This window comes from Cylas formicarius, unplaced genomic scaffold (assembly GCF_029955315.1).
Source record: "Cylas formicarius isolate icCylForm1 unplaced genomic scaffold, icCylForm1.1 PGA_scaffold_6__28_contigs__length_40554024, whole genome shotgun sequence".
NCBI classification, from domain to species: Eukaryota; Metazoa; Arthropoda; class Insecta; order Coleoptera; family Brentidae; genus Cylas; species Cylas formicarius.
In genome coordinates, this window is record NW_026844347.1 from 30,285,238 (window position 1) to 30,298,438 (window position 13,201).

Here is a 13,201-nt window from a genome sequence, read left to right on the forward strand (position 1 = left end):
ATAATAATACGGTGAAACTAACGCCCTAGGAACAACATGCAAATGGCCATGTCGAAAAACCTAAAACCTCCGATTTTTATTATTATCCTATAAAAACTTTCTTAATAAGTGAGAAAATTCTCAATAAAATTTAAACTTTGAGAACCCCAGCCAGCGACAGTTTTATGAGCTTAGAAAATCTTTATGAATCACCCTGTATGAACGCGACCTTTTTCTCATTTTCATTCACGTTTGTTTCAGAGTTGTGCACAAATATTTTCTATGTTACATATCGACATTTCAATGATATAGTAAAAAGTTTAATTCCCATTTATTTCAAACATTAAAGATAGTCAGAAAGAGACTCGAAATGACGATGGTATTCCCAGAATAATAGCTGTCGCTATCGCATCGAAGTACTGGGAATGAAAACGCGCATTCTAACTGCTTTCATAAACAGAATAATGGAAGTTCCTGTTCGAGCAATACCCACGCTTGTCTAACATTGAACGATACAAAAAGGGGTGACCAAACGAGTAATGCTTCTAAGCCGCTCAATTAAATCACTCAAATTAATTCTCGACCATAATGTATCGTCTGGTCACTTCACCCCATTCGTTAATCGAATTTAGTCGTGTTTTGAACTACCAACATACGAGTCGACGCAACTTCGGTTTAGAGACTCCGTATATAGAGTTTCTGCTGTTATTAAGTGGTCGTTTATATTGGCGAGGCGTTCAAAGGGTGCAATTTAGTTAAATAGATTATAATCGCTGACATTTTGGTGTGGTGCCATATCCATTCTATGCCATTTTACCGAACTTATTAACTTTTAACTTTACCGGTCCGTAATATACTGTTAAGTGGCGGAGAGTTTTAAGTTCAGCGTAAGGGAACATTTTACTTAAATATATTATTAACGCTGACATTTTGGTGCGGTATCTTATCCATTCGACCCTATTTTTGTCATTTGGCTCAACTTTGAACTTTACGTTTCTCTATAGGGTGTTGATGGAAAGTTTGACATTTTGGAAAAAAGAGACGTAGTAATTTTCTGGTCACATATGTTTTTGAATCTCTATCGATTTATTTTCAGAGTCAAAATGTTGCCGATTTTGTCTAACAGTAGCAGCCGCTTCTGATAATTTTTGTTTTCTGTATAAGTGGTCGTTTATATTGGCGAGGTGTTTAAAGGGAGCAATTGAGTTAAATAGATTATAGTCGCGGACATTTTGGTGTGGTGCCATATCCATTCTATGCCATGTTACCGAACTTATTAACTTTTAACTTTACAGGTCCATAATATACTGTTAAGTGGCGGAGGCTAGTTTTAAATTCAGCGTAAGGGAACATTAAACTTAAATATATTTACCTTTATCTATAGGATGTTGATGGAAAGTTGGGCATTTTGGGAAAACGGGCGTTGTAATTTTCTGGCCACATATATTTTTGAATCTCTATAGATGTATTTTCAGAGTAGCAATGTTGGCGATTGTGTCGAATAATAGCAGCAACTTTAATTTTTAAAGTGAAGTATTTTGTATATTGGTATATATTGATATATTGATAAAATCCCATATTTTTGTGGTTGAGAAGATAAATTTAAAAAGCTGACGTTTTGCTGTTGTACCCTGATCAAGATTTTCCAAATATTAACAGTTCGGATATGTTTGGTAACATAATAAAAGAGTCAAATATTTCGAATTCAATTTAATTTCAGTCACCCAATTAAAATATTACTTTAATGTAAACTGTCGCACAGAAAATTAGATGCGAACCTTTTTTAATTTCATTAATGGTGTCGAGTTAAATATAAGCACACAAGACAAAGTTTTAAATTATTTACCTGCCTCAAAAGTGTGCTTTCTATTACCATGATCTAAAATTCGAAGTTTACTATTAGCCGTACAAATTCGCCTGGAATTTATATATTTTTTTAGCAAACACCACGTATATTATTATTGTTTCAAAAGTGAATTTTTTTTTTCGCCGAGTACGGGTGAAACGGTCTGCCGAAACAATAGGAACCGTTTGCTTTTGATTTTATTTTAAGTGCACCAACGCCTTAAAGAGACACTGCTCCTCCTCGTGCCGACATTTTTGGAGATTCTTCCATTATCCCTGTTTTATGTTCGGGCCTCGTAACAGTCTGCTTGAACAATTTGAATTTGATTGTTTAAAAAAGAATTTGCGTTTCTTTACGAGCCTCTGTTTCGGGAAAATGAATTGGGGTGGAGATTCTATATTTTTATATCGGACTCTGTTTGTACAATGTTTTTATTCGAAATGTCTCAATTTAATTAATTTTGCGCAGGGTTTGGTGCCGCCGTAACGAGCAAAGGTATGAATCAATCTGTGTCGCCTCCACCACGGAGATCGATGTCTCCCGATCAACCGAACCCAGCCGAACCCATAACCGATCAGCCGAGTCAGATTATAGGAAGAATAGGCTGGGCTTTAAGAACGTTGCTTTTATGTAAGTATACTTCGACCAGAAATATAGTACTTTTACAACCAACCCCGTGATTAACTTTGCCTACTGTTTATTAGCGTGTTACCCTTAACCATTCCAGGAAAGTCCTAGGAATTTATCTACCTATACTAACAAGCGGGATCTTAGTATGGTTTCAATCTTTTTCGCCGAGCAATTCTTGAAACATGTACATAAAAATATTAGTACAAAGTAACAATATTTTACGTTCTATTTCATTACATTTCTACATTGGATTATTACCACCCAGTCATTGTTGGACCCAGCATGAAGAATGCGTTTTCCATGTGAAGGCGGCACGTCTAGTACAGACTTGTTACTGTTATCACACCATCCTTTTTTTACCGTGTGGTGAGTGTCGAACGATCCGTCTAAATACACTATTGGCCTAATTTGCCTCTAGTGCGAAATTCTTTGAGATTCCATTAGCACTTGACGATTATTGTTTGGAACTGAAAATCGTTGTAGATTATACGCCTTATCAGATTTGCGTGTTGCTCTTCAAAAACTCGCGCAGTACCAACATCTTCTCTCACTTTCCTCTTGACCATCCCATTTGCAACAATTTTTCTAACAGTTAACTTCGGAACTTTGGCCATGTCACCTGTTTTTATTGCTGCTCCTACTTCGCCTTCTGAATTTCTTATGGAATTGTAAACATTCAAAACAATTTGTTTAGCATCCGAAGACAAATGTATCAGTTTTTTTATTTGCTATTTGTATCTTCAAGTTCCCATGGTTTTCCATGTCTTCGTCTAACAGGGGAACATCAGCTTCAGTCCACGGTCTCCACATTCTAAAGTGTTAAAAAACAGAAACCTTCAAAAATGTTAATTGTAAGTTCTAATAAATCTGTGTTCTTATGACGTACTTTTATCTACCGCGTATATAGTCTATAGCCTTAAAAAAGACTGTTTTTGTTAACAAATCGAAGAACTATGTAGAAGGCACAAAAATAGAAGAAGAATGTTGTTAGTCGATAGGCAGACAAGACAAAAATGATTATTTTCAAACTTACCTGTAAGATAAATAGGGTACAGGACCCTTTGAACTGTCCAGTGAAAACAGCCTCGCAAATTTATGTTTCAAATAAAAATTTCAAGTTTCTACAAATATTTGTTACGGTCCATCTCAGGCAAGATCTACTTAATGCAGAATAAACATCTGTAGGGATGGGTTTTATCACGGCCCTGCGAAGGTGTGCGCTGTACTTAAAACATCAAAGCAATGAATTGCTCTGTAATTTCTATGATCTCAAACTCATTTGGAACCTGTTCAATTGATTCTAGAATTAGTGCAGGAGTTTTTCGTTTGTAACGAATTTTAACCTTCCTGACTGAGACCTAAAATCTTTGCAGAGAAGAAACAAATTTTTGTTTGATTAAAATAAACACCAATACATGAATAATAGTTAAAACTATAATATAAAATTTGTTTCTTTCAAAAATTACAAAATATGTTAAATTTTAGATAATTTTCAGATGCATTTAAGTTTAGAAGCTTTAGAATGCTTATCTTTTAGGTACCAACTGACTTCCTATAAATTTAATATAAGGTGTTATTCAATTGACTTCACATAATCGTATAACTTTATGATTGAATCTCATAGTCGAGGGATAATTACAAATAAAGATTCCAGCTTGGTATTCCGAAAAAATTGCTCAAAAAATTTCGTATAAAATGCTTGTCGTGTCACTGAATCTTTCGGAGGGTAATCACAGCGATAAGTGTGGCAAATCGTGTATCCGAGCGTTTAACAAGCTCCAATAAGAAAAAAAAATGTTCGATTTAGTATTAGTGTCAAGATTAGCCTGTAAAGTTAGAAATTAACGAGCCCTTCAAGTGACATTCCTGAAATGGATGTATTACAAAATTGGTTTGCGTTGTAAAATATGCAGCTATGGAACCGGCATATCTTGTTTTTCGTCCAATCTAATAACCGTCCAAGATTTTTGCCCGTTATTACTAATTGATCGAAATCGCCGCAACTTGTAAACAAAACATTACCCCAATGATAACAACAGCGTATTACATGAAATATTTGCCCCAAAAATTTTCCAATAGTCGTTTTCTTAAGCCCGATAAGGTTTCGAAAAATAGCCTTTTTGATGCGATTTGAATACAACAAAATATCGATTCGGCATCATTGTCATTTCAATAACATCCTGCATAAATCCAAGAATATGAGGTTGTATTAATAATATGTTTCTGTTTGATCTTTTGTAAATTGTTTACAATGGAATGAAAAGGAAAAAAATAATCGCCAAAATTTTTTATCAGAAAATTCTAATTTAGAATAATTAATAAATTAATTATTATCCTTTTTATAAAATAAAATATATGATAACATAATGTAATATATCGTTAATAATAATATAACGTAATAAGTTTCCTAATTAATTATGGGCTAGTCTACTTATGTATAGCCATGGTTATGCACATAAAATTACACGAGATATTCAAAGAAAAATCGAGGACGTAATAAGGATATCGGTGTTTACTATATAATAGCTTTGTATTATTTGATTGACCTTGTGGACGATAAGTGTAAGCTTCATCAGAACTTCATAAAAATAAGAAAAGAAATTTAAACCATCAAATCAAACAATTTTTTTGTCGGTCCGATTGCTGCTTGATGAGTGTCAAAAGCCCGATTAAACACGAAGAAGCGATCAAATGAGCAACGGTAGCCCCTTTAAGGCTATTCTTGACCTAAAAAAAAATTAGGTATAGTATTAGGATTTTATTAATACAGCATAACAAAGCATAACAAAACCGGTTTTATAAATAAAACATTTTTTTCAGATACATTAGCTATGCCATATTTAACTCTTATGATACTAATTTTACCACTACTATACATAAAAACTAAAAACTACTCTAAGCATTATTTCCAAAAAAATAAGAGTCATATACCTTAAAATAGGGTTAAAATAAACTTTCGTCGTAATGTAGAGTGTAATTTAGCACCCGAGTTACATTAACCTAGTTCCTAATGCAAATTAGGGCTCTACGTCCTCTTAATGAAACAAAATATGTGTTTTACTCGGGGTTTCAAATGCACCGAAAACATTAGCGAACTCCGCAATGTTCGAATTCAAAGTTATTTTAGAATTTTCAGCAACAAGTGGGAATTTAAACTAAATATCACGCCCCAGAGATATTTGGTGGCAATAATAAATTCGAATGGATATGTCCTATATTTATATCGTCGCGTTATTATAAAACATTTTAAAATTTAAAATCGAGTTTTAGCTAGGACTTTTTTTGTAAAGGTTGTACTTCAAAAACATATGGTATCAATGAACTTTAGAAATCCTTTGAAGATGTAAACATTTAATGTCTGCTCATACTGTTTTCCGAATTCTGAGAGTAACTGGTCAAAAGGCTTTATGCGATCTTTCTGTGGTACGTCATTGGCTTCCTTTTATTTGGCTCGGTTGTTTTTGATGTGCCGAGGTGGTTTTGATGTTTATCCACCACATCAATTATTCCCCGACAAAACCATTTACGCTTCGTGAAACAGAACTCGAAACTTGCATTGTTCTTTTAATGTTCCTCACGAAAAATGTCTTTTATTTTCTTTCACATTAACCGGAAATGTCATGTTCTTTTCTGCGTCTAATCTAATTTTGAATATACGTTATTTTCTTCATATATTTGTTAAGGCAAAATAATGAAATAAACAACCCCGATTTTAATTTTGGTTTTTATCTTGTTTTGTGGGTTTATTTATAGGCGTTTTCGACCATTTTTGGAATTCAGGTTGCCGATGATTTATGAGGAAATAATTTCCGTTCTTGATGTTTTTGATTTCTTTTTAGTCAATATTATTACTTTTGTAGCAGGATGTTTCACCAATAACAAAATTTCAAAATTTAGAATTGTATTAAAGTCGATTATTTATTTTAACTATATCTGTCGTTGTATTTTTCAATTCTTCGGAAAATTCTAGACGTGTTTTATGTCGCCTATAGATTATTACATGAACTTAAGAACTGTACACCCTTGTAAAATCATTGTTCATGTTTCGATTTTGATATTTTTTTTTGTTGAATAGGTCTCTGAAAAATGCATTAGAGCCTGGTTGTGCTTATTGCTGAGGCTATTTAACAAAATAGAGAGAAGTACTAATAGGGATTTTTAAAAAAATAAATTGTCAACAAATTCTTATTCAAGAGTACTTAGAACCCAACTGTACCATTTTTTATGCTTCAATACAGGGTGTTTGAAATATCGTTGGTGCCCCGCTTAAAGCTGCACATTTGATTTTGATAATTTTTTTTGTTGGATAGATCTGTTAAAAACGCGCTAAAATTTTATGTTTCTTATTACATCCACTTGAATTCATGGCAAACTGGGACTAATTTTTGATGTCCAATATCGAGAACGGCTAATAGTGATTTGTTTAAGAAGTAAGTGTCAACGAATTCTTATTCAGGACTACATAAAATCTAAACATACTTATTTCCATGAAGTTCAAATACAGAGCGCCTCGCTTAAGCATTACTCCTGTAGATTGTTATGGATCAATTTTGATAATTCTTTTTTTTTGTTGGATAAATGTGTCCTGAAAGGCACTAATGATTTTCTTAAAATGTGATTAGTAAGTAGTACAACGCAGTATTTTTTTAATTAGAAGGATTTTCAATTCTCACCTTTTGATCAAAATAACAGAAATATCAAAATTGATTGACGTCCGCATACTATTTCCTTTGTAAAACCTAATTTGGCATGGAGGAGCGAATCTAGAATTCACTCGCTAATTTATATTTTAATGTTGTTTACATTATATCTTTTGAATACTAAGATTTATTAATACTGTTGTTTTAAGATTATACTAAAAAATAAATGTCTTTTAGAAAGTCTTTTTTATCATGATTTTTAATTAAAATTTGTAAGATTTTTAAAGTCACATACAAAATAATCGTTATTTACAAGGTTTACAATATTTATTTTTTTGAAAACGTTAAAAAATTTGATCATTGGTCTAGTTTTTTTAGGTAGTCCTAAATTTTGAAATCATCTCTAAAAGTACTCCTCGATTTTTAGCTTCAAAAAGCTGTGTCAGTTAGCCATGACTTTGGTAAGATCTATCCGGCAAAAAAGAATTATCAAAATTGTAGTCATAAACAGGCTTAAACGAACTTCATGAAAATTAGTATAAGTTAGGTTTTATGTAATAATAAGAGTCTGTTGATACTTTATTCTTAAAGAAATCCCTAAAAGCCACTCTCGATATTTGACATCAACAGTGTGTCCCAGTTGGCCATGACTTTAGATTGATGTAAAAAGAACCGTAAGGTTTTAATGCGATTTTGAGAGGACAATCCAATAAAGAAAAATCGAACCATAATCAAAGATTTTACAACGTTGTACAACCTTAAGCGTGGCGTAAATGATATTTGAAACACCCTGTATAGAAACTTTATAGAAATTGGTGTAGTTGGGTTCTCAGTATTCTAAGAATTTATTTATTTTTTAAATTTCTAATAGGTGAAGTAATAAGCAAAATTAGGTTTTAGTGTATTTTTCAGAGATCTATCCAACAATGAAAAATTATTAAAATCGATCAATAAACAAAGATTTAACAAGGGCGTACAGTTCTTAAGTGGGACACACTGTATAATAAATGAATAATTTGGAATTGTCTAAGAAAATGTAAAATTAGACATATTTAATTAACGCACAAAACATTTTCAGCGGGAAATACATGCCTTAAGGATCGAAAAGTATCGGGAAGATTGGTACGAAGATGTGCTCCGGGAACAGAACTTGTGGACTGGCTTCTTAGCCTGTCCCCCAGCATACACACCAGATCGCAGGCGGCCGGAATGTGGCAGGCGTTACTGGAGGAGGGGGTTATTTCACATGGTATGTGGAGCGCATTAAAAAACACCTATTAAATTCCATTTCCATATTCCAAGTTTATCGATGCTGTCGCATAACTTCTTCGTCTTAAATGTTCTGAGCGACTGGCAAATTCTAGGAATTAATTGAAATACCTAAACTTTGATCATGATAATATAGGTGTCCATTTTTGAAGAAATCGTTGCCTATTTGTACAGCTGGAAGTAGAGCTTAACTTAGAAATAGAGGAGCAGGTTATATAAGCATTAATGTTGCGAAAATTAAATTGAACGAAAGAAACTAAAAATAGAACCACATTGTAGAGGTAATTTTCGGAAAATTAGGAAAGTGCATATTCGGCACAGGTAATGGAAGTTTATGTATATGTGAGTATGAACAAAAATTGCACTCTCGGGCAGTACATTTGGTTAAAATTTAAAACTACGGTTTTCTACCTAATAAAAAAAAGCTTTAATTTTGATGCAGGGTGCGTCATAGACAAACTAAGTTGGAAATTTAACACCGTAGGGTAGGATTGTGTTGTTTTCGCTATGATTTTATCTTGTCTACGCATTATATAATTTAATTTTTGTTAGTCCGGATAATGTCTACACAGGCTGATCTAAATTAAGTGTTCATCAGTTTGTTATGAATAGAGATACAAAGTTGGTTAAACTAGCAAACTAGTTGCATTTTTTCCGCTGATTAGGTTGGTGAAAACAGAAAAACATTTGAATGTAGGCTTTGAGGAAAAATGACGAAAATGTACTCTTTTAGAATGAAACGTCCTGTATATTCTTTAGTCTAACGTACCTAAAGCACCAAACAAACAAAAAAAGATCACATGCAATATTAGCCTAAAATTGAAAATAACCGAATTATCACCACATTACTTTTTTTTTACAGAAAATTCCACAGGCTACTGTAAAAAAACATAAAACTTGTTTCTTGTTCTTGTTTCTGGACTAGCTAACGTTTCGCCAATCATCCTATTGGCTTCTTCAGAGCTTGACTCAAACTGGCTCGCATTTTATTCTGTACTTGCTTTTATATTTTTTGAGAGGGGCGGAGCGAAATGAGGTGCATAAACACCGTCTCGGATGACTGATTCCCATTGCTTATAGATTTCTATAGATTCTCTCTCTCTTTGAGAAGAAAGCTCTCGACACCTTCCATCTAAAACCAAAATTATAGAAACGCTACGTCGATGATACTTTTGTTATTTGGCCTCATGGTCAGGAATCCCTAGTAAATTTTCTTAGACATTTACACCCCATACACCCTAACATACGTTTTACCATTGAAATTGAAACTTATAACAACTTACCATTCTTAGATATTCTTCTCAATAGAAAATCAGACCTAACATTGGGTCATTGTGTTTACAGAAAAAATAAGCACACAGACCGATACACTAATGCACTGTCACGTCACCATCCGGCCCAAAAATCATCGGTTATCAACTCTCTTGCTTACAGAGCCGTAAAACTATGTCAGCTCTAGTCATTGAACCCAGAATTTAAACACCTTACCTCTGCTCTTCTTTCTAATAATTTCCACATTAAAGATATTAAACGTTCCATCACAAAATACACTTTACCACAACCTTCCAATAGCAATCAAACCGAAAGCAATCCCACATTTGCTACTGTTGTCCTTCCTTATATTCAAAACATCACCGACCACATATCAAAAGTTCTAAATAAATATAACCTCAAAACCAGATTTACTACTTGTCCAAAAATCTCTCAACATCTTCGATCCGTCAAAGACAAAATTCCATTTTAGATGCCAGGAGTTTACAGCATTCCATGCATAGGCAAAGAATACATTAGAGAGACCGGACGATAAATATCAACTAGGCTCAAAGTACACGAAAGAGCCTTACGACTAAGACAAATAAACCCATCAGCAGTTGCCGAACACATTCACGAAACCGGACATAAAATTTTATTCGATAAAACTAAAACTCTTGCACCTAATCAATTCTTCTATCAACGAAAAATCTGAGAGTCTATAGAAATCTATAAGCAACCTAACAATCTTAACCGCGACTCAGGTCTCTACCTGTCACCAATATGGGAATCAGTCATCCGAGACGGTGTTTAGCTCCGTCCCCCTCAAACAGGTACAGTCAAGTTCTGAAGAAACCAACAGGATGATTGACTAAACGTTAGCTAGTTCGAGTCAATAAAAACCGACGCAGGAGCAATCCAGAAGTTTTATAAAAAGTAGTACATTTCTCTTTTAGATTATGTGGCTAAGAGTGGTTGCGAAATAAAACGTAATAGCGTAAGAAACATGAAAATAAGAAAATAGAAAAAAATCTAAATAATGTAATTAGGTTATGATTAATTGTTAAAGTTATTTTAGGAGGTGTTTAAAAACAGCACCTCGTACTTTAATACATTTTTGAGCATGTTTTTGAGCGAATTGCCTTTACTATTGTTCTACCAGCTCTCTGGTTAATTTTGTCTCTTATTGCAGCCTTTAAAACGTCAACGTGATGGTATATTTGATTATAAATTTGGTCCTTTAAATAACCCCATAAGTATAAGGTTGTTCGGAAAGTCATTTCGTTTTTTCCCGTCAGAGGACTTAATTACGTTTTTTCGAAACCAACTTCACACTTAAGCCGCATAACCATTATGCCTTGAGAGCTGATATTGCAAGGCTTGTGTGTGAAAAAGTTCTATTAATTCTACGCAGTAGTTTTTGGTTGGTGCCCTTTTAAATATGGAGAGCAATAAGCAGCATTTTCGTCATATTTTACTTTTTTACTTCAGAAAAGGTAAAAATGCTGTCCAAGCGAGAAAAAAATTGACGGATGTGTATGGAGAAGGCGTGTTAACAGTACGCCAGTGCCAGAACTGGTTTGCAAAATTTCGATCCGGCAATTTTGATGTCGAAGATGCACCACGGTCTGGAAGGCCGATCGAAGCTGACAAAGATGCGATAAAGGCATTAGTTGATGCAAATCGGCGAATAACCACACGAGAGATCCGTGAGAGATTAAATTTGTCGAATTCGACTGTTTATGGCCATTTGAAAGGCATGGGCTTAACCTCGAAATTTGTGTCCTCGCGTTGACGTGTGTGATTCGCTCCTCAAACGTCAAGAAAATGATCCATTTTTAAAGCGGATTATTACTGGGGACGAAAAATGGGTTGTATACAACAATGTTAAACGCAAGAGGTTATGGAGCAGAAAAGATGAACCGGCTCAAAGCGTGTCAAAAGCCAACATTCACCAAAAAAAGGTGATGCTCCCCGTTTGGTGGGATGTCAAAGGAATCGTTTTTTTTTTACCTTTTGCCGGACAATACAACGATTAATTCAGAAGTCTATTGTCATCAACTGGACAAATTGAATGATTCACTTAAAGAGAAGAGGCCCGAATGGGACGTACTGCAACATCCACCATATTCTCCAGATCTGGCGCCTTCCGACTACTATTTGTTCCGGTCCCTGCAAAAATTTTTGGATGGCAAAACCTTTACCTCAAATGAAGATGTCAAAAACCACCTGAACCAGCTTTTGCCAGCAAGGACCAAAACTTTTATGAGAGGGGAATTATGTTACTGCCAGAAAGATGGCAAAAGGTGTTGGACCAGAATGGCCAATATATAATTTAATAAAATATTTATTCATTAAACGAAAACTGTCTTTCATGTTCCCCAAAAAAACGAAATGACTTTCCGAACAACCCAATAGAAATCAAGTGACCTAGAATAATAGGTCCATTGGTAGTAATCTATTTATTGTTGAAAACGGTTATCAGAAATTGATATATGCTCGGAAGTTATCAGATGGTGCGCCATCTTGTTGGAAATAGAGTTTCTGCCTACTAATGAAGTCAAGCTAATAGAAAATCATCCAGAATTACAGTAATATATATGATCCACCGGTCATCGTGCCGTGGTAAAAATATGGACCACCAATGCGTGAACCAATTATACCGCACCAAACGTCAAAGCTGAACCGAAATTGTGGACCTCATAGGATGTACTGGCAATACATAATGATGATTTTTTGGATTATCACATTTAACACAATTAAATTAGAGCAAAAGATGTTTAGATTTTCACAGTTATTTATTACTATATGATAGCTGTTTTGACAACACCGTGCCTTCATCAAGTTCAAAATATGATAATATTCTAACATCTATGTATACAATCAGGTAGTAATAGACTCTTAATTACTAGTGTAGGGTTTTAAATTATTTAACAACGGAGATGCATTTAAATCCATAACTTCCAACAAATTTTATTTTCACCTTTTTGTTTCATTATGTAAAATATGAAAATTATCGTCACTATTACTACCTGATTTTATATATAGATGTCGGAATATTGTCATATTTTGTATTTGATAGAGGCAGGGTGTTCTTGAAATAATAATAAAAAACTGTGGAAATCTGAATGTATTTTGTTCAAATTTAATTGGCAAAAATTATTTATGTTTTGGCGGCAAAAGTTAACATACCAATGATAAAAAAAGTTATCCCTCTGCATCCCCTACACCTCAGCTTGTCGGAATTTATAAGGCCAAAATTTGTGTTTTTTTATCCTTAGGGCAGTATTAAAGGATAGATTAGAGTCTTAAATATAATCGTCAAGATATTGTTGAAAATATTCAGGAACACCAATTGCCACGTCTTCACTTACAAGAAAATTTTTTCGTCTCTTTTTTGCAAAAACGGTTTCATTCCCAAAAGAAGGAGACGAAAAATCAAAAAACTATTAAAAGGAAAATGGAGTTTTATTCAGCAACCACTGTGCTGATAATTCAAGTTTAGGCTAATATTGCCTGTGAATTTTTTGTTCTGCTGGTGATTTACGAACGTTAAAGTAAAAAACCTACAGGGTGTCTCATTTAA

General features: G+C 33.8%; 1 protein-coding gene across 2 annotated transcripts in view; it reads left to right on the forward strand.

Annotated features, from left to right (window-relative positions):
- Positions 1 to 13,201, forward strand: part of LOC132703709 (rap guanine nucleotide exchange factor 4) — a 178,821-nt gene that overhangs the window by 124,360 nt on the left and 41,260 nt on the right. For both annotated transcript variants that reach the window (XM_060673134.1, XM_060673135.1), the window contains 2 exons: positions 2,294 to 2,455; positions 8,174 to 8,344. In XM_060673134.1, the coding sequence (XP_060529117.1) occupies positions 2,294 to 2,455; positions 8,174 to 8,344 (333 nt within the window). The remainder of the gene's footprint in view (positions 1 to 2,293; positions 2,456 to 8,173; positions 8,345 to 13,201) is intronic.